The following is a 21,332-nucleotide window of genomic DNA, read 5'->3' as shown; positions in this document are numbered from 1 at the left end:
ATTCGCCAGCGTTCATTTCCCCATCTTCTGAAATGATGCTTGACTCTTACCATTTAGTGGATTAATGAGCTTTGACTGCTGTTCTCTTAATCATTACAGGAATACTGTAAGAAGGTCGAATTGTTTGCTTTTTTAAAAACGAAATGGCTAGCAGTTCAGAATGATGTGCCCAGTGCTCCCCGTTACAGATCTGCCCTGTAACTGGAGAGTCGCTCAAGCTGCAGACGCTTCTAATTCAGGAAGACTTTCCTCATGTCCAGCAACCAGGCTTTGAGCAGCATTTCCTGGAGAAACGCTTTTCGATGTCCATCTTTATGTGAATGTACCATAAATGTATAGCTCATTTTTTAAGTTTGTCTTGTCCAAATCAACTAATCTGTAGAGAAATTTGCTTGATGATTTAAAAAAAATCAAAAAAAATCAGTACTTAAATACAGAAACCACTATAGGTAGAAGTAAATACACTAAGGAGTGAATTTTCAAAGATGTTCCGTGCGTAAAAATAGCGTATACGCACATGAGTAGCATGCACACATTGATATGCTATTTTATACATATCAGGCATACGTGATTTTTGGTTTTGGACGTATGTTTTGCTGGTGGAAAAAAGGGACAGTCTGCAGGCGTTCCAGGATGGGGTTTCTGAAGTATGCACGATAGTTGCTATCCTGTAAGGTATAAGTTTATATAGTCACTGAACCTATTCGTATGCTTTTATGCTATTGGCTTGCGCAGTTGAAATTGGACCTGTCTGTTGTCTGCAGTTTTTTTGGGTAGGAGGTCTGGGTGGATTGAAGGGGGTTCAGGATGAAGTCCTGGAAGGTCTTAATGAACTAGAGAAGGACTGGATGAATTAGCAGAGGTGTCAGGGAACTGGCGATTCCAAATATGCGCACAAGTATTTTCAAAACACCGTGACAGTACCTATCAAATGGGCACGTGGGTGCAGGTGCACACGTATGCGTCGGCGTGCACCCGGAGATCCGGCAACTTTATAACATGCGTGTATGTTATAAAATAGGTCCGGTGCGCGTATGGGTGCTCCCAATTTTGCAAGTGGGCGCGCACAGCTGCATAAAGACGGGTTGGAGCCGCACAAGTGGAGGGAATTTTATAACAGGCGCACGACCTCGCCATGACCAGTTTCACAGTTCATCCACCGGTTTGCCCAGTTTAGAGCTAGCTCCTCCAAACCCCCCCCCCCCCGGTTCTTTAGCTTGCACTTCCCTCAGTAACTTCAGATCCTTTAAACCCCTCAGGGGATGCCTGTTTTTGTTTTTGATTTTTGACGTACATCGCCTCCATTACAGAAGTAAACTTACACGGCACTGGCCCTGGGTTGCGCGTCCAGGCGCACAGGTACTTGTACGCTGATCTCTTGGCCCCCACCCTGGAATGTCCTTGCCCCGCCCACACTATGCCCCTTTTTCGTTTTGAGGTGACGTAGTCACGTGACGGGAGATGTACGCTCATGGAGGAGGCTTTTAATTACCCTCATGGAGCGGCAGTTACTCTCTTAAGAAAGTTATTGGGCAGACTGGATAGACCATTTGGTCATTACTATTTGTATACCTGTAGACGTTACCCTCAGGGGTGTGTGTGTGTGCTTTGCACAGTGCATCTTTCACTGTTCCAGGTGCCAGAGATAGACAGGACAGTGTGATGGGCGAACTGACTGACTGATAAGCTGTTTATATATATATATAGAGAGAGAGAGAGCGAGAGAGAGAGAAAACAGTAATTGGGCTATGTAATAGTTGTGCAGAGTCCTCAGAGTTACTATAAGTTACTTAACCAAAAAAAGACCCCAATGGGGGAAAAAGCACTTGTGTTAAATGTTCACGTTAAAATAATTTTTATTAGTAAACTGAAAATCTAAAATACATGAGCAGTTTCTTAATGAATTGTTACTGTCTCTTAATACATAATTATACAGTAAAGCGGTATAAATCTAAATGGTTACAAACATGAGATATTGTATATGTGAATATAAGCAACACTTAGATACATAAAATCGTGATAAATTGAGTGTGTCATACATAAGAACATAAGAAATTGCCATGCTGGGTCAGACCAAGGGTCCATCAAGCCCAGCATCCTGTTTCCAACAGAGGCCAAACCAGGCCACAAGAACCTGGCAATTACCCAAACACTAAGAAGATCCCATGCTACTGATGCAATTAATAGCAGTGGCTATTCCCTAACTAAACTTGATTAATAGCCATTAATGGACTTCTCCTACAAGAACTTATCCAAACCTTTTTTGAACCCAGCTACACTAACTGCACTAACCACATCCTCTGGCAACAAATTCCAGAACTTTATTGTGTGTTGAGTGAAAAAGAATTTTCTCCGATTAGTCTTAAATGTGCTACTTGCTAACTTCATGAAATGCCCCCTAGTCCTTCTATTATTCGAAAGTGTAAATAACCGATTCACATCTACTCGTTCAAGACCTCTCATGATCTTAAAGACCTCTATCATATCCCTCCTCAGCCATCTCTTCTCCAAGCTGAACAGCCCTAACCTCTTCAGCCTTTCCTCATAGGGGAGCTGTTCCATCCCCTTTATCATTTTGGTTGCCCTTCTCTGTACCTTCTCCATCGCAACTATATCTTTTTTGAGATGCGGCTACCAGAATTGTACACATTATTCCAGGTGTGTTCTCACCATGGAGTGATATAGAGGCATTATGACATTTTCTGTTTTATTAACCATTCCCTTCCTAATAATTCTTAACATTCTGTTTGCTTTTTTGACTGCTGCAGCACACTGAGCCGACGCTTTTAAAGTAGTATCCACTATGATGCCTAGATCTTTTTCCTGGGTGGTAGCTCCTAATATGGAAGCTAACATCGTTGCCAATCTACATTATGCAGTTCTGGAAGACCTCACTGGTCACAACTTCACATAACTATGTTCACAAACACTCACTCATTAGCCTAAGTGCACAACTACAAACACACACTATGATTAACATAATGAACATGCTTTTGTTGCATTGTGATGCCTCACATAGTAAACATTCTGCATAATTTTGTGCCATCCACAAATTTGATCACCTCACTCATCCTACCCCTTTCCAGGTCATTAATAAATATATTAAAAAGCACTGGTCTAAATACAGATCCCTGAGACACTCCACTAGTTAACTTTTTCCACTGCATGGTGCTCAGTGTTTTACTGGTAATATATATATATATATATATTCCTCTTGTTCTTAAAGGAGAGTCATCTTTAAGAACAAGAGGAGTTTTAAGTTAAGTTCTCATACTTTCTATTCCTCTTAAAAAATTGCATACAGAAAAATTCTTTAAAAAAACCAACCACATTCGTATGACCAATGATTATAACTTAAGACGAGGTCTGGAAAAGACCACTTTTTCTACTAATTACCGTCTTTTATACGATGGTCACATATGTTTGTTTCATAATGATGGGTCTAAGGAAGTACTGGTGAATTTTGAATTCCACTATTGCAAGATATCACAAGAGCAGATGTTACGCGACCGGAGATCACAAGATCCAGGGAGGGGGTCCCAATAGTCCAAAATGAAGAAGAGACCCCCATTTTGTGTTCCTGTTTATGTATGAGCTCCTACATATACATATCCTGGCTTTTAAAAGCAACTGGGGAGAAGGTCTCAGAGAGGTGGACGATGACCTATTAAGACCCGAAGACGACACCTGAGCCTTTGCTCCCTGCCCCTCCCCCACAGCCCAGCGGAGGAGCTTCAGCATACCGGAGGTCACGGCTCGCAAGAAAGTGTCCTGCCTGCTGCCTAGCAACCTGAGACGAATGGAGAGCGCAAGTTGTGCTGCCATCCCAGGCGCGTCCTCCATAAGCTACAGCGTCTCTCATGGCCCCGCAAACCATAGTGACTCTGATGTTAATCTTCTAAAGCTATGGGGGTAGTTAGCGCAGCTGATTAATGACACCCTAAGCAAATCAAAGCTATCTTGATATGTGGGGCTCTGAGTTTACATATGATGATATGCAGAGCTTTAATTATTACCAGTATATGCTGTGTGAAGGATTATAGTATAAGTATCTTCTCTAAGATCCCTGAGTTGCCTGTATTATTCTAGCTGGCAAGCCTGAAGAGTCTGATAAATAAAGGTCTGACCCTGAGGCAAACAGTTGTCCTTTCCTAGGCTTTTCAGTACTTCAGTAGTGCGGCCACCAGAGACAGGGGGGGAGGAAAGCGGGCTGTCCCCCACAGGCTACAGAATGCCCTTGTATGCCTACAGATGCATGTGAAAGACCGTTCTGATCCTGAAGAACAGTTAGCTCACAATAGGAATAATGCTTCTAAGGTTGGCCTCAGTATGATATTGAGATATATATATATATATATATATATATATATATATATGTATATATACTCCATTGCTATTAATTGCCATTGGTACCAGGATAAAATGTAACTGTAGAAATATCGTCTAGGTTTGGGCACTTGTTCACTTTTTGAAAAACTTGATATCAATTAGCAACATTTTTCAGGGCGAAAATTATAAACATTTATAATACTTTTGACAATGATAACATTCTCCAAACATCTTGTAATGTTACACTTGAATTGTGGGATTAGAGCTTGTCTCAAAATTCTGGGGATTCATTTTCCACTTTAAATACTGACCAGGTAGAATCTTTAACTAAAACGTTAAGACCACAGCCTGTATCTAGACCCCTGTTCATTGTAGATGATCAGATCTGTAAGGATCTGATCTAACTAGTTGGTTAGAATCCATATTTAATGCCTTCTTAGAGGAGGGGATTCTTCCAGGACCACTAAAACAGCCTTAGGCCTGAACAATTCTTTTTGCCTGATGCTGATAGTATTTCTTTAGTATGGGTTTTACTATGTCTGGTCATCAATACTTGGGCAAAATAATTGAACACACTATTTATATAACCAGTTCATGAATTTCTTAGTTGAAACTAACTGTTTAGATGATTTCCAATCTGGTTTTTGTCGATATACTAGTAGAGAAACTGTCTTGGTCTCATTAATAGATATTGTCCCATGGGAATTAAAGGAGGTGCCATGGGTATGATTTTATTAGATAAGTCAGTAGTGTTTGACATTGTCAACCATGACTTACTGCTCCAACTAAAGGATCTAGGTTTGACTCTTTTTCCTTTATAACAGAGAGCAGAGGGTGACCAATGGATTCTCTCCTGTGGGTTCCCCAGGGTTCAGTTATTTCCCTGCTACTTTTTAACATTTATATCAAACCATTGTGCAATGTTATCAAAAGATTCGGGATAGGGTATTACATATTTGCAGATCACATCGAAGTCTAATTTCCTCTTGAAGATAAATCGAGATACATGCTAGGAATAGTCAAGCAATGTTTGGCTGAAATATCTACATGGCTGAGCGTAGACTCATACTGAATCCAGGCAAACGAAAGTGCTCCTAATAGGTGAACATATACCAGAACAAGAGTGTCAGCTACTGATAGATGGCACTCCTTTTTCAATTAGTACACAGGTAAGAGCCCTAGGGATGTATTTAGATGCATATCCATCTATGTAAACCCAAATGTATAAGGTTACTAAGAAAGCTTTTGGTCAACTTCCACTGATACAATGTGTGGCACCTATTTCATGGACAAAAGAATAATCCGACACATAAATAAATTCCCACATTTGAGTCCCCTAAAGCACTTCCAAGATGAAGAAACATCAGTGGATGTCAGGCTAGAGTTTGGACTGTATTTGAACATTTGATTAGTTTCCACCTGCTAAACGTATATCATCATCAGTTTGGAATGTCTCACTAACATCTGTTTCAGATTTAATGATATTGATATTTGGTGAAGTTATTACTTTTAAACTTCATGAAGTTTTATATGCATTTAAATGAAAAAAAAAAAGTACTATTGAGTGAATGATAGAGAAGATCAGCAATGCTAGCCTGTTTGGTCCTCTGTGTCTGGCATGCTGACACCCATATGGAGAGAGAGAGCACTTTTGGTGCTTAATAATAATAAATGTGATTACTTTTGAATATATATAACCAGTCTCTTTCCTATCATATTTGTTATTTTGAGACCTTGGTGGGCTCTAGTTTGAGTAGGTCTAACTTCTTTGAATACATTTGTGTGCCATCTGCAGATTTGATCATGTCACTCATTGATTTCTTTTCCAGCTCGTTAATGAATGTGTTAAACAGCGCTGGTTTCAGTACAGACCCCTGAGATCCTACCATTGCCCCTGTCATGTGCAAGGGATAATGGTAGGACCTTGGCCGGCTGCCATCAAGTTGAAAAATGGTGGCAATGGGCCCAGAGCCAGCAGCAATGCTCTGGGCGCCCCCCCCCCCCCCCCCCCCCCCACCGGTGAGCCTCCAGGGATGTTCCACTAAGGGTTGGGGAGGGAGGTTTGTTTGGTGCGCTAGAGCCCTTTATAATGATAGCAGCCCCAGGCTATAGGGCCACCATCAGGCATTTTTTTTAAGGGAGATACTAACACATGGTTTACTAAGCTGCGGTACTCGGTAAATCCCGTGGTGTTTTCCCCCTCTATTTATTCATTTTAGATTTTTATATTCCGCTTTTCGGCACTTCAAAGCGGATTACATTCAGGTCCTGTAGGTATTTCCCTATCCCCAGAGGGCTTGCAATCTAATTTTGTACCCGAGGCAATGTAGGGTAAAGTGACTTGCCCAAGGCCACAAGGAGCCACAGTGGAATTTGAACTCTGGTTTCTCTGCTTCATAGCCCGCGCCACTCTAACCACTAGGCTGCTCCTCCATTCTAGGGAATTTCCCCTGGCTTAGAAAATGACTCCCACCCCATAAATTGCTACAAAATAGAACATTTATGATTAACCTCTTGAGTCTGGTTGCTAATTCTCGCTCTGCATTGTCAAGGAGATGCATTCTCCTTTAAAAAAATATTAGAGAGCAAATGCAATCAAAGCAGTTGATGAGGCATGCCATTTTTCTTTTGCTGTGTAAAGTGAACTAAAAAATCTTGACTCACCAGTAGGTGAATCCTATAATAAATATTGAGCCCTAAGCATGAATGCTCCTGAATCTTGCGTTCTGATTTTGTTCTTTCATACGCATGACATTCTTTGTAGCTCCGTACTGACTTACAAATAGAGCCCTTTAAGTTTTCATTGACTCTGTTTCAGGGCACATAACCTTGGAGATGTTCTTCTCCCAAAAGAATATGTACAAAAAAAAACTTTACAAAAAAAAATCAAATCAGGGAGTTATTTAACTTTTAAAAATTAGCACTTTTGTTTTTGAATATTTTGGGAGAAGAAGGGGCATGGATTTAGAGCCTTAGAATTATTTATTTTTTTTTCTATTTCAAAATCTTAAATTGTATCTGAACCCCTGGGATGGAGCAGAGCACCGCTGTGTGAGTTTGGAGTTTAGATGCTAATGGATAAGGGGGGTATGTCTCCTGCAGAAATTAGGAACACGAAGCTTGGGTAGCCAGTATTGTACACTCCTTTGCCAATGAAAGCTTGGTCCTGTATGTAAATCTGTTCTAATTTTAAAAATATTGATAGGAATGACTTCTTCTTTCCAGAGATTGGCAGTATAAGTGAAGAAACGGAAGCCTGTGACTGGTGGAGCCTGGGTGCTGTTCTCTTTGAACTCCTCTCTGGGAAGGTAATGAGAGCCAGAAAACCCGTCTTCTCTTGCAGAGCGTTGCGCTGCGAAACTCTAGGCCCCTGGATGCTGTTCTTGCTTCCCCCTCTGAGCCGCTGCTTGTTTCCTTCTTTCAAAGTAGCTATTGTGAATTGTACCTGTTGAGTATAAATGCAGAAATAATGACGACAATGCGGCATCCCACCAAACTGTGAAGTTTTAAAGGCTAAAAATGACCATTAAAAAAAAAAAAGTATCTCCTGCAGGTTATGTAGTGACACTTCTATCCAGCGAATCCACTTGCTTTCCTTCTGTTCTTTTCTGATTATTGCCAGTCCAGGGATTCGGGAAGAGTATGAGTGGTGAGCCAGAGGTGGCAGCCGCCCTCAATGTCTCTGTTTGTGTTGTAACTGCTAAAATCGCCACTGTCTCCCTTCCACCTGTCGCCCGAGATGCTGAGCTATCTTAATGACCCCCGCCACGCTTAACTTAAGGATAAGCGTGATAGCTCTCAGTTCGGTGGATGTGAAATCACAGATGCAGGAACCAGATTTTCCCAGTTTGAAGTCGGAGCTAGTTGGGGGGTGGTCCGTGCTGCATACATTAAAGAATGTGTATGGGGGTGGGGCACACAAGCTGCTGCTTTCTCCCGGCACAGCGTTATTTACATGCCTGCTGCGCAAGGAGAGCAGTGTTCAAGCCCAAGTGTCTCTTAGACCGCGCTGCACTCTCGTGACTCGTAAATACCAATCAGCAGAGTGTGAGAAAGTAATTGGCTTATTGCATTCAAATGCTGGAGATGTGCTATTCGGGGGTGGGGGGGGGTGCATTTTCCTTTCCGCTGCTCTTTTCGCTTTTGCTCATACTTTGTCCCCACGTGAATCTGTTAATGGTACAGTATGTATTTACATAAGTATCAGTGCATGCGTGGGTGCATGCCCACCTCCTCTCAATCAGCAGCTTGGCAAGGGAAAACATTTGAAGTTAGTGGTGGGCTTTTGCAGCTCTGTTTGTCAAAGTGTGAATGTGTGTGTGCCTTCTGTAAGGGAATTTCTTTTTATATAGAATACTGAGACGTGTCTGCTCGGCTTGTGTGATTTGTGTGCTTTTGTATAGCATAACATTATATTATGTTGCCCATAAAGTGCTCCTGATCGATTATTTCAGGCTCTCGTTGACTGCCATCCAGCAGGAATAAACACCCACACGTCTCTGAACATGCCAGAATACGTATCAGAAGAAGCCAAGTCTCTCATTCAGCAGGTAATTCAGCCTTTCGAATCAAGATTACCCCTCGGTTTTCCTGATCCCTTTTGAGCACCTTTGCTTATCAGCCAGACAGATTAGTTAGCAGGCCAGAACTGTATGAGCTGGAGTGATGAATCTGGTAGCCCCTGGGAATCTTTATGTGCTATGGAAACTTTACGAGCAGCATGATATTCATTCACAGAAATTGGTTTCACAGGATTAGATGAAATTAACTACAGTCCTCTTTTCCCCCCCCCCCCTTGCCATAAGAACTGCCAAACTGGATCAGAACAGAGGTACACGTGGCCTGTTATCCTGCTTCTGACAGTGGTGACCAGCTAGGAAAAGGGTGTAGTAAACACAACATGTACAGAGTGGCGCATAGCCAGTCAGATCTTTCCATGTTCCAGACTTCACTAAATGCTTTGCATGCTGTATCAGGGCATCTGCAGAACTGACAATGTGGGCTAATGGTCAGAGCATCCAGCTAAGGGCCTGGAGACCATGGTTCAGTTCCTGTTACGGGACCGGGCCGTGCCCCGGTCCCTCCTCCTACCTTGGGGTTGGCCCGGCCCGCGCGAATTCGCCCCCGGCCTCCCTGGCCTGTTCCGCGGCCTGCCGCAGTGTCTTCACTGCGAGGGAGACGCCACCGACTTCCCGTCGCTGGCCCCGCCCCCTAGGCGCGCGCAGGGGCTTCACTCTTAAAGGGGCCAGCGCGGGAAATCTGGGACAGCTCCTCGATGACATCAGACACTGCAGGATATATTACCCTGCAGCTGGGATTGGATCCTCGACTTGCAACGAGGTTTCTCAGGGCTTCCTGACTTGCTAGTTGCTGTGACTTCGTCTGTTGCTGCTGTCTTCGACCCGGCCTGCTTCCTGACCTGTCTCCTGCCTTCGCCCCTTGGTTTGGTATTGATGTCTGATTTCTGGCTTCCGACTCAGCTCCGTTCCACGACTCCGTCTTCAGCTTCTGTTCCTGGCTTGGCTTCATCTTCTGACCTTCTGGCTCCCGACCCGGCTTGTTCCTGGACTCCGACTTCGGCTTCTTCCTCATCTCAAGTACCTGGTACTCGCTGGCCCAGAGGTTTCTCCTAAGTCCCAGCGGCTCGGGCTCTCACGGGCTCCCCCCGGGGGAGCCGCGGGCTTCCGAGGGTGAAGACTTCATCTACCTGGGTCCAGCCATCGTCCATCTCTTCAGCCGCTGCCTGGGTCCTTGGTCGCATAGGACTCCACCTAAGTCCAAGAGATCCGGGTCCCTACAGACTCCTCCTGTGGGGACCTCGGACTTCCAGTGGTGAAGTCTTCTCTGAGTCTCTCCCGAGCCGCCTCCCGGCTGGGACGCTTGCTGTGGCCTTCCATAGCATACCATCCTCTGTCCCAACCGGCCCAAGGGTCCACGACTGTAACAGTTCCCCCCACTACCAGCATATAACTTTGAACAGGTTTCTTAGCCCACCTGTGCTCAAATGTCGAACCTTTTCCGTTGGAAAGGAAACAGTAGAGCTAGGGGGTCACAAAATCAAACTCTAGGGGGAACGACTCAGAACCAACGTCAGGAAATATTTCTTCATGGAGAGGATGGTGGATGCCTGGAATGCCCTGATGGAGGAGGTGGTGAAGAAGAAAACAGTCAACGAATTCAAAAGGGCATAAGATAAACTCTGTGGATCCCTAAAGGCTGGAGGACGGAAATGAAGAAAAGGGTGCATGGGGGTAACCCGCTCGGTGGCAATTTCTACCCTTAACAGTATGCATGGGGATAGCTACCCTTAACCAATAAGCCTTGCAACATCTCTTTCTGCTTTGACAGCAGGGGGAGGGGAATTGGATTCAGACAGCAACCAACTTGGGCCCCAACTTTTAGGGTGTGGGGTACTGACATGCAGACATAAGGGAAAAAGCTCAGCACTGCTTCTACAGCCAAGTCCAAAAGCAAAGCACGTCAAGCATCACTGTCTGAATAAAAATGTTGCTATATTAATATAAAAGGCTTGGGGGATAACCTGCACAGAGCGACAACTAATACCCTTAACAGAAACAAGGGGGTAATCTGCATGGCACGACAGCTAATACCCTTAACTGAAAAATGGGGACAACTTGCACGGAGCAGCAGCTACTACCCTTAGCAGAAACATGGGGGTAAGCTGCACGGAGCAGCAGCTACTACCCTTAGCAGAAACATGGGGGTAAGCTGCACGGAGCAGCAGCTACTACCCTTAGCAGAAAGATGGGGGTAAGCTGCACGGAGCGGCAGTTACTACCCTTAACAGAAACATGGGGGCAAGCTGCACGGAGCGGCAGTTACTACCCTTAACAGAAACATGGGGGTAAGCTGCACGGAGTGGCAGTTACTACCCTTAACAGAAACATGGGGGTAAGCTGCACGGAGCGGCAGTTACTACCCTTAACAGAAACATGGGGGTAACCTGCATGGAGCGGCAGTTACTACCCTTAACAGAAACATGGGGGTAATCTGCATGGCACGACAGCTAATACCCTTAACTGAAAAATGGGGACAACTTGCACGGAGCAGCAGCTACTACCCTTAGCAGAAACATGGGGGTAAGCTGCACGGAGCAGCAGCTACTACCCTTAACAGAAACATGGGGATAAGCTGCACGGAGCGGCAGTTACTACCCTTAACAGAAACATGGGGGTAAGCTGCACGGAGCGGCAGTTACTACCCTTAACAGAAACATTGGGGGTAAGCTGCACGGAGCGGCAGTTACTACCCTTAACAGAAACATGGGGGTAAGCTGCACGGAGTGGCAGTTACTACCCTTAACAGAAACATGGGGGTAAGCTGCACGGAGCGGCAGTTACTACCCTTAACAGAAACATGGGGGTAACCTGCATGGAGCGGCAGTTACTACCCTTAACAGAAACATGGGGGTAAGCTGCACGGAGCGGCAGTTACTACCCTTAACAGAAACATGGGGGTAACCTGCATGGAGCGGCAGTTACTACCCTTAACAGAAACATGGGGGTAACCTGCATGGAGCAGCAGCTACTACCCTTAGCAGAAACATGGGGGTAAGCTGCATGGAGCGGCAGTTACTACCCTTAACAGAAACATGGGGGTAAGCTGCACGGAGCGGCAGTTACTACCCTTAACAGAAACATTGGGGGTAAGCTGCACGGAGCGGCAGTTACTACCCTTAACAGAAACATGGGGGTAAGCTGCACGGAGCGGCAGTTACTACCCTTAACAGAAACATGGGGGTAACCTGCATGGAGCGGCAGTTACTACTCTTAACAGAAACATGGGGGTAACCTGCACTGAACAGCACCTACTACCCTTAACACAAACATGGGGGTAACCTGCACTGAACAGCACCTACTACCCTTAACACAAACATGGGGGTAACCTGCATGGAGCGGCAGTTACTACCATAAGAAACTTGCTGGGCAGACTGGATGGATCATTTGGTCTTTTGCTGCCTTCAATAATATGTTACAATGTTACAAACTTAGGGGGTAGATTTACTAGGCCATGATATTTTTCCCCTCAAGAAAAAATACCATGCAATTTCATTATCCTGCGACACTCAGTACCACAGGTTAGTGAATCCTGCTGTATTTTTCTCAGTGGTAAAAATACCATCTGGAAAAATTCCATGGTGAAGTGGCCCCCATACGATGGTAGTCCCATATCACTGGGCTGCCATTTTTTAAAGGGGTCATGCAGCCCCAGACAACCCCTCTCACCCTTTGTGTAAAAATCCTTGGGTTTTCTCACTAGATACCCAGAGAGTTTTGCAGAAGCAGGATAATGAGCCCCTCTCCCTGAGCCTCACCACCCCCTGAGGCAGCCTTAAATGTAAAAAAATAAAATTAATAGATTGTGGTGCCCCAATATCAACCTCCGCCTTTGGTTATCCACAAGTGACACCCCTACTCCTCTCCCCTACCCCCGTTCCACCCAGCTCCTCTGGACCAGTACCTTTAAGTAACTAGCAGACCAGTCCGGTGCCATGTGACGGGGTAGAAAAGGGGATCTCGCTAGTTCTCCACAACTTGAAGCACTTACAGCCACAATATTTGATTCAGATGTTAAAGAGCGAATTTGCTTGCTTGCGTGGAATTTGACATTCCCTGTTGTGCAGCTTAGAAAATCACCCCTTTAGAACTTGATCTCTTAGTGGGCGGGGACATTTTATGCATGTGAGGTATTTGATCCACACTGATGGCGCTATATAATAATTATAATATATATATATATATATATATATATATATATCAATCCCTACCATCAGAGTTAAGAAATAGATCTTTCCTCTAAAATATTAAGATTAAAAAAAAAATGTAGATTCTTAAATTGGGAGCTTCAGTGAGCTGATTACTGAGGTTTCTAGTGCACGGAGCTTTGCAAGGAGATGCTAAATGAGAAGATCCGTTGTATTGCTGATGGGCTATCCACACTTACAAATGTGTGTATGCAAGCACACGCAGTCAAAAAAAAGGTAAAGTGTTAACCTACTGCTTGAATTCTCTGCCCTGTGCTTCTTCGCTGTCCTCCCCGGCTAAATCCTAGATCTGCTGTTACTCAGAGCTTTTTTGACTTCCAGATCAGTAGTGGTATTACAAGCTTCACTGGTTGGAGACATAAACTCCGTTGACCCCCATGAAGAAAAATTCAGGGATGATGATTTGACAACCTTTGCCGGAGTGGGGAAAGAAGGCGATTCAGTGCGGTGTTAAAGCGTCCTAAGGTGTACCTAAGTTTTGTTTTCTCTCTGTGTGCAGAGCCTCACCTTAGGCCTGTTTCAATATTGATCCTAGGAATCAGAGTGGACTCTGCAGATGGGATTGTTTGTTTTCAGGTTTGGAGAACCATGGAGCTGATTATTTTGCTTCTCCAGGAGGACTTTGCAGGTCATATTAGTGAAAGAAAGAACTTCTTTCTGTTCTTGGTTGCCAGTGAAGGGCAGGCATGGAGGCAAGCTTCAAAAATGACTGAGCCACCTGAGTAGCCAACTACCGTATTTTCCGGCATATAAGACGACCCCCAACTTTTCCAGTTAAAATATAGAGTTTGGGATATACTCGCCGTATAAGACTACCCTTCTGTGTCACTACATAACCATACTGTATGTGGTACCCAGTATACAACAACCAGCCAATCACGGCAAGCAATGTACCTTACCGGCAATTGGCTGGTTGTTGTATACAAATCCTGCTTGGATTGGTCAGCTCTCCCTGCCTGCCCAGCCCTCCCTGTCTCCAAGACTATCAGAGCGGTAACGCATCCCTCTGGCCCACCCTTGTATCCTATTACCGGTACCTCCTCTCAGATCTCGCTCCTGAGGACTGCAGTGAAGCGGCACAGACGTGCATGTGCGAGATATGAGAGGCAGAGAAGGAGGTACCGGTAATAGAGATGTGAATCGGAACCGGAATTGGTTCTGATTCCGGTTCTGATTCACATCGTGTTTTTTTTTTCGTCCGGCCCGATCGGGTTTTTTTTTATCGGCTGCGCCCGAGCCGATAAACAAAAAAACCACCCCGACCCTTTAAAACTAATCCCTCAGCTTCCCCACCCTCCTGACCCCCCAAGATCTGCCAAATTAATTAAATACAAACCCCACCCTACTGACCCCTCCACAAGATCTGCCAAAATAGTTTTCTACAACCCCCCACCCTCCTGACCCCTAAATAAAATAAATAAATTAAAACCTGCCAAATTAATTAAATACAACCCCCCACCCTCCTGACCCCTCCAAAACCTGCCAAATTAATTAAATACAACCCACCACCCTCCTGACCCCTCCAAAACCTGCCAAATTAATTAAATACAACCCCCCACCCTCCTGACCCCTCCACAAGATCTGCCAAATTAGTTTTCTACAACCCCCCACCCTCCTGACCCCTCCAAGACCTGCCAAATGTCCCTGGTGGTCCAGCGGGGGTCCGTGAGCGATCTCCTGGACTTGGGCCGTCAGCTGCCAGCAATCAAAATGGCACCGACAGCCCTTTGCCCTTACTATGTCACTGGGGTCGACCAATGGCAGTGGTATCTCCTGTGACATAGTAAGGGCAAAGGGCCGTCGGCTGCCAGTAATCAAAATGGCGCCGACGACCCTTTGCCCTCACTATGTCACAGGGGCTACCGCTGCCATTGGTCGACCCCAGTGACATAGTAAGGGCAAAGGGAAGTCTGCGCCATTTTGATTGCTGGCAGCCGACGGCCCAAGTCCAGGAGATCGCTCCCGGACCGCTCCTGGACCCCCGCTGGACCACCAGGGACTTTTGGCAGGTCTTGGGGGGGGTCAGGAGGGTGGGGGGTTTTGTTAGATTTTTATTTTTTTTAATATTCGCTCCATAACACGCAGACATTTCCCCCCCACTTTTGGGGGAAAAAAGTGCGCCTTATGGAGCGAAAAATACGGTAATTATTCGCCCTATAAGACAACACTCGGCATATAAGACGACCCCCGACTTTTGAGAAGATTTTCAGGGGTTAAAAATTCGTCTTATACGCCGGAAAATACGGTAGATTTTGGCTAGCTAAGATTCTTGCTCATTGTTAGCCGAATCTCGTTGGCCCAAAGCTAGCCAGATTAAGACTGCCTTTCAAAGGCTTGTTGAAAATTGATCAAAGGTTCAACAGGACATCCCTGCCTCCACCCATCCACAGTCTCCTTTCCCTTCCACCTGGCAGCCCTGATCCCTGAAGATGGGGGGAACCTGCAGGGAGCAGCAGTTGATACCGTAAGAAATTTTCTGGGCCAAGACCTGTTGGACCATTTTGGTCTTTTTTTCTGCCATCAATAACATTTTACTCTGTACGTGAATGAAGCTCTCTCTGGACCTCCCTGCCACTTTCTGGTACCCTGATCTCAGTGCAATCTCTCTTCTGCCCCTTCCTCCCTCCCATTCGCCGGCAGCCTGTGATACCCTCCCTCTTCACCCGGCATGCTGATGTTAATAAAATTATTACCCCCCCCCCCCTTCTATCCCAGGCTTCCTGCTGACTCCTGCCTTAGCCTTATTCCCTGGGCAAATTTAGCTGCTCGGACCTGGTAAATATTCAGAGACTGCCATCGAGCAAGCTAAGTCATCCCTTTGACAATTCACCCTGAAGAGTCCGAGAGGGTTGATTGTTCCGTTCTCTCTGCATGGGCTACTGACATCTTAACTTGAGCAGGATGAGTTTGGTGCAACACTTTTGTAATTTTAAGCTACCAGCCAGGAGAAACAGACCGTCAGAAGAGAGTGAAAAAAAAAAAAAGCAAAGTGTGTGGTTAACAATAAATGTGAAAAGTGGTGCATGGGTCTAAGAGGCCCATGTTAGGGTGGTTCACATATACAGCTGGATTCAGAAAGGCACCGTGTACTGCATGTACTGTTGAAATCCACTTAGCATAAACCAAACTTTTGGCTGGCGTACAGTCGCCTGCATTGTACTATAATTTCCAATTCCAAGTCATTTCTGCTCAGCTCACCACGAAAAAAAAGCCAGTCTCGTAGACCCCACAGCTGCACGTTGTAAGGTATGCTTGGATCTCGCCTGCCATTTACTGCCAAGCACCGGATGTCATCAGCTGGGGCACTGGAAATTTGCAGAGAATCTGCAATAAAGTTGTGGCAGTTTTTCACTGTTCTTTTGTGCAATGTAGACATTACTACGTGAAAATAATCGTACGGTTTTAGATATATGATTGGACATTATTCTGTATGTAGTATGTATGTATCATTATTTGGGTGTTCTTTCAGAAATGCATTTAGTCCAACGTTTTCCAGCATTGGTGGGTTAAAAGGCAGTGTGTGTTGTTTTGGTTGCTCTGAGTGTTTTCAGGGTTTTGTGCAGTGATGCTGTGCTGTGTGCATGATAAACTTTGAATAAAGCTTTTCCAGTTCAGGAATCAAATGTCTTGCTTTAAAATATGTTGAGGGCATGGGGTCCTATGTTACAATTTCATTTGAGGCTTTTATGTCAGCTTTTTTTTTTACTTTGAGCAACAAAAAAAGGCAAACTCATGGGCTGAGGAGGTAACTCCAGCTCTCCATACCAACAGATGGGTCTGATGTTGCAGGATATCTGTGAATATTCATCAGATATATCTGAATACATTTTATTTCAGGGGTCAGTTAATTTGCATATTTTGGTTATCCCGAAATCAAGACCCGAATTTGCCTGCCCCTGTGCTGTGCTTCCTAGCTGGCTCGGTCATCTTTCTGTCCTCACATCACATTCGGGCAGATACAGTAAAATGCGCGGGAGAGCCGGTGCTCCGAGGTGAGCGCCCACTCTCCCGACGTGCGCCCAGGCCACAATCCTGGGCGCGCGATTTAGTATTCAAATGAGGGCCCGCGGTAATAAGGAGGCGCTAGGGACACTGGCGCGTCCCTACGCCTCCTTATTGGCAGAAGCGACGGCTGTCAGCGGGTTTGACAGCCAATGCTTAATTTTACCGGCGTCGGTTGTCTAACCCGCTGACAGCCATGGGTTCGGAAAACGGATGCCGGCAAAATTGAGCGTCCGTCTTCCAACCCGCGAGCCGCGGGCTGATTTTTTTTTTTTTACAATTTTTTTATTTTTGGGGCATGCTAAGAACATAAGAACATAAGAAATTGCCATGCTGGGTGCTATTAGTTTTTGGGGGGTTGGACATGCGTTTTCCTCACGTCCAGAAGGGGGCTAATGGTGCGCTTGGCCGAGCGCACCGTTCTGTATTGGCCTGATTGTCTGCATTCAAAACAAATATTTTAATTCTTAGATTAAAATTGTATTCTTAGATCAGTAAATGCGCACACACACACACACAACCAATTTATAATTACCCTTGGTGCACAAGGACATCGTTGTGTCATCTGAACAGATCACACCCCTTCCTCCCTCCCAGTGAGCCATGGCAGGAAACATAAAAACATAAGAATTGCCATACTGTGGACCCGGGGAGGAGGCAAGATGGCGGCATAGCCAAGACACTGAACGCAGCTCGCCCAAATTCCTTTTTCTCTGAAACTTCCTAGCTAAACTATGCCTTCGAAAAGGAAAGGAAAAGTAAGAGTCTTCCCACCCGAAGCCTTACCTCCCTCCAGGCAATTGGACATCTTGCGGTTCATGCGTCAGCTGGAACTAGAAGAGGGAACCGATGAATTTGACTTGAGCCCCTATGGGGGAGAGCAGGGAGCTCCAACGAACGAGGCGTCTCAGTCCCGAGGTTAGACCGCCTCCGGCGCAGTGTGACCCCGACCGAGTCACTCCCCAGTCGCGGGTTGATGACGCGGCCGGAGCAACTGGGGGAGTGGAAGGTGACTCAGGAGGAACGCCGAGTGTGGGGGAGCCCGCCCGGGCAGGAATTAGCGTGGCCGGAGCGGGTCTCTCGAGAGCTCCAGGTCTGGAGGCCTGCCTCGGAGGGAGAGAGGAGGAGGCTGTTGCAGATGGAGTTTTGGTGACAGCATCGAGTCACTGTGGGACTTGGTAGCTGGGCAGGGACAATTTATGAAAAGATTGGAAAATAAAATGGACTCTTTGAATTACAATTTTCAACAAAGAATATTAAATATTCAGGAACAGGCCACAGTGACTACTAACAAAGTTTCGGAGGCTGAAAGTAAAATTCATTCCCTCCAGTCGGTTAATGCTGCAGTTGTGAGAGAACAGTTGGCCTGCTCCAAACGTCTGGAAGACCTAGAGAACAACATAAGGCATCTCAATCTATGTTTCCTGAATTTCCCTAAAGTTGCTGGAGAAATTCCCTTTATCACATTAAAGAGACTCTTTAGGGAAGGTCTTGGATATACTGATGAAAATATGCCGTCTATAAATTTTTGTAGATTTTTGAATAATAGACCTTCTCCTATAGGGACTGCTCCTGTCTCTACTATTCCTATGAATCTAACCAGCTTCCTAGAAAATTCTGAAATGGATGTATTACAAAGAAATACTTTACTTTCCTGGCGTGTAGCCAGATGGACTCAGTACAAATGGGATAGTATCCGCGTGCTAGCAGTTGGAGACGGATCTGACGTCAGCACGGGGTATATAGCCCCACAGGAAGCGTAGCTATTCAGTAATTTCTGTCTCCAAAGCAGTTTGCAGTGCCTGCACGCTAGTTGAGCGTGCTTTCCAAGACTACTTTAATTTTTCTCTTTTCTTATCTCTCCGGTCGCTAACATTGAAGTTGGCGTTCTTGCTGGCTATCTGTTCAGCACGCCGTGTTTCGGAGCTACAAGCACTGTCCTGTCGTGATCCCTTTCTCAGAATCACTCCGGAGGCTATCCATCTTCGTACGGTTCCCTCCTTTCTACCTAAGGTGGTTTCACAGTTTCATCTTAACCAAACCATTTCCTTGCCTACCACGGCGGGTTTGAAGAAACCTGAAGAAGGGCGTTTATTACGCCATCTCGACATTGGCAGATTGCTGCCCAGATATCTAGAAGTGACACAAGAGTTACGAAAGACGGACCATCTGTTCGTCTTGCACAGCGGTAAGAGACAAGGTGAAGCGGCCTCTCGGCCCACCATCGCCCGCTGGATTAAAGAAGTTATCCGAGCAGCTTACGTGGAGGCTGGGAAGTCTCTGCCTCTACGAGTCAAGGCTCATTCTATCAGAGCTCAAGCGGCATCCTGGGCGGAATCCAAGATGCTATCGCCTGCGGAAATATGTAAAGCAGCGACATGGTCCTCCCTCCATACCTTTTCCAGATTCTACCGTCTGGATGTCCAGGCCAGGGAGGACTCCGCATTTGCCTGGGCGGTATTACACGGTCCTCAGGCAGCCTCCCACCCAGGTGGGGAGTAAAGCTTTGGTACATCCCATTTGTACTGAGTCCATCTGGCTACACGCCAGGAAATGTTGAGATTACTACCTGATAATCTCCTTTTCCTTAGTGTAGACAGATGGACTCAGCATCCCGCCTGGCTGCCTGCGTACATGGGTTTCCCCGTTGCAAGGTAAGCTAAATCATCTCTTGCTATGCGAGGGTACACTATACCAGGTGTCAACGCCTTCCCGGTTCGGTCTGCTGGCGGTCTCCAGCTCCTATCAATCGGTCAGGGGAATCCTGTTTTCACTTTTTCACTGAGCGTCAGTACACACATCTATAACAGCTTTTGCAAGGAAGATTACTGAATAGCTACGCTTCCTGTGGGGCTATATACCCCGTGCTGACGTCAGATCCGTCTCCAACTGCTAGCACGCAGATACTATCCATCTGTCCACACTAAGGAAAAGGAGATTATCAGGTAGTAATCTCAACATTGTTGCGTTTATTACTGTTCAAGATCTAAATGGCGTAATGCGTAATTTCTTTAGAAAATTTCCATTAATGTTTTATGGCCAAGTCATAGCCATTAATGTTTTATGGCCAAGTCATAGCAAGACCACTAGCGGATATCATAAACTGCTCCCTTACATTCGGGACGGTTCCTGACCCGCTTAAACTCGCCATAGTAAAGCCCCTACTAAAGAAGCCCACCCTCGACCAAAATGACCCCACAAACTACAGGCCCATCTCCAACCTGCCTTTTATTTCTAAAATCCTGGAGAAAGTGGTCAACACACAACTCACCGACTTCCTAGAAGACAACAACATCCTCCACCCCGCCCAGTATGGCTTTCGCAAAAACCGAAGCACGGAAAAGCTCCTACTTGCGATAACAGACACCATCCTAAAAGGCATGGACCACGGCCAATCATACATGCTAGCCCTCCTAGATATCTCAGCAGCATTCGATACGGTGAACCACAAAATCTTAATATCACGCTTAGCAGAGATAGGCATCTCCAACACAGCCCTATCATGGTTCTCCTCTTACCTTGACCACAGAAAATATTTAGTCAAACTTGATAAATCCGAATCTACACACATTCCCCTGTCACAAGGTGTACCCCAGGGCTCCTCCCTTTCCTCCACCCTCTTTAACATCTATCTACTCCCTCTTTGCCACCTCCTATCTAAACTAGGACTAAAATTCTTCTTGTACGCTGACGACGTACAAATACTTATCCCCATCCAAAAATCCCTCAACGAAACCCTGCACTTCTGGGAGACATGCCTTGCATCTATCAACGCCCTCCTTTCCAACCTACACCTTGCACTCAATACCTCAAAAACTGAAATCCTTATTATTACTAATCAACCCAGCCTATCCATCCACCAAATGCATCAAAACACTTCACAAAATCTCACGCATCCACCCACTGTCAGAGATCTAGGAGTCTCCTTAGATACACAACTAAACTTCAAATCCCACATCAAATCGCTCCTAAAAGGGGGCTTCTATAAACTCCAAACCCTTAAAAAACTTAAGCCTCTCCTCCACGCACATGACTTCCATACTGTCATGCAAACCACTATACTATCAAAACTTGACTATTGCAACTCACTGCTAATAGGTCTTCCATCCTCCACTATCAAACCCCTCCAAATCTTACAAAACGCCATGGCTCGCATCCTTACAAACTCAAGAAAGACTGATCATATTACTCCCATACTACAAAACCTCCACTGGCT

General features: G+C 45.5%; 1 protein-coding gene across 3 annotated transcripts in view; it reads left to right on the top strand.

Annotated features, from left to right (window-relative positions):
• RPS6KC1 (ribosomal protein S6 kinase C1) overlaps positions 1-21,332 on the top strand; it is a 287,188-nt gene that overhangs the window by 234,077 nt on the left and 31,779 nt on the right. For 2 of the 3 annotated variants that reach the window (XM_029593219.1, XM_029593217.1), the window contains 2 exons: positions 7,555-7,637; positions 8,784-8,879. In XM_029593219.1, coding sequence (XP_029449079.1) covers positions 7,555-7,637; positions 8,784-8,879 — 179 coding nt within the window. Of the gene's footprint in view, positions 1-7,554; positions 7,638-8,783; positions 8,880-13,435; positions 13,771-21,332 lie in introns of those variants that run through there. The other variant, XM_029593218.1, reaches the window with a different exon arrangement.

The sequence above is a fragment of the Rhinatrema bivittatum genome, chromosome 3, assembly GCF_901001135.1.
Source record: "Rhinatrema bivittatum chromosome 3, aRhiBiv1.1, whole genome shotgun sequence".
Classification (NCBI taxonomy): Eukaryota; Metazoa; Chordata; class Amphibia; order Gymnophiona; family Rhinatrematidae; genus Rhinatrema; species Rhinatrema bivittatum.
The sequence above is the reverse complement of the archived record's forward strand: the minus strand, read 5'-3'. Positions and strand labels throughout refer to the sequence as shown.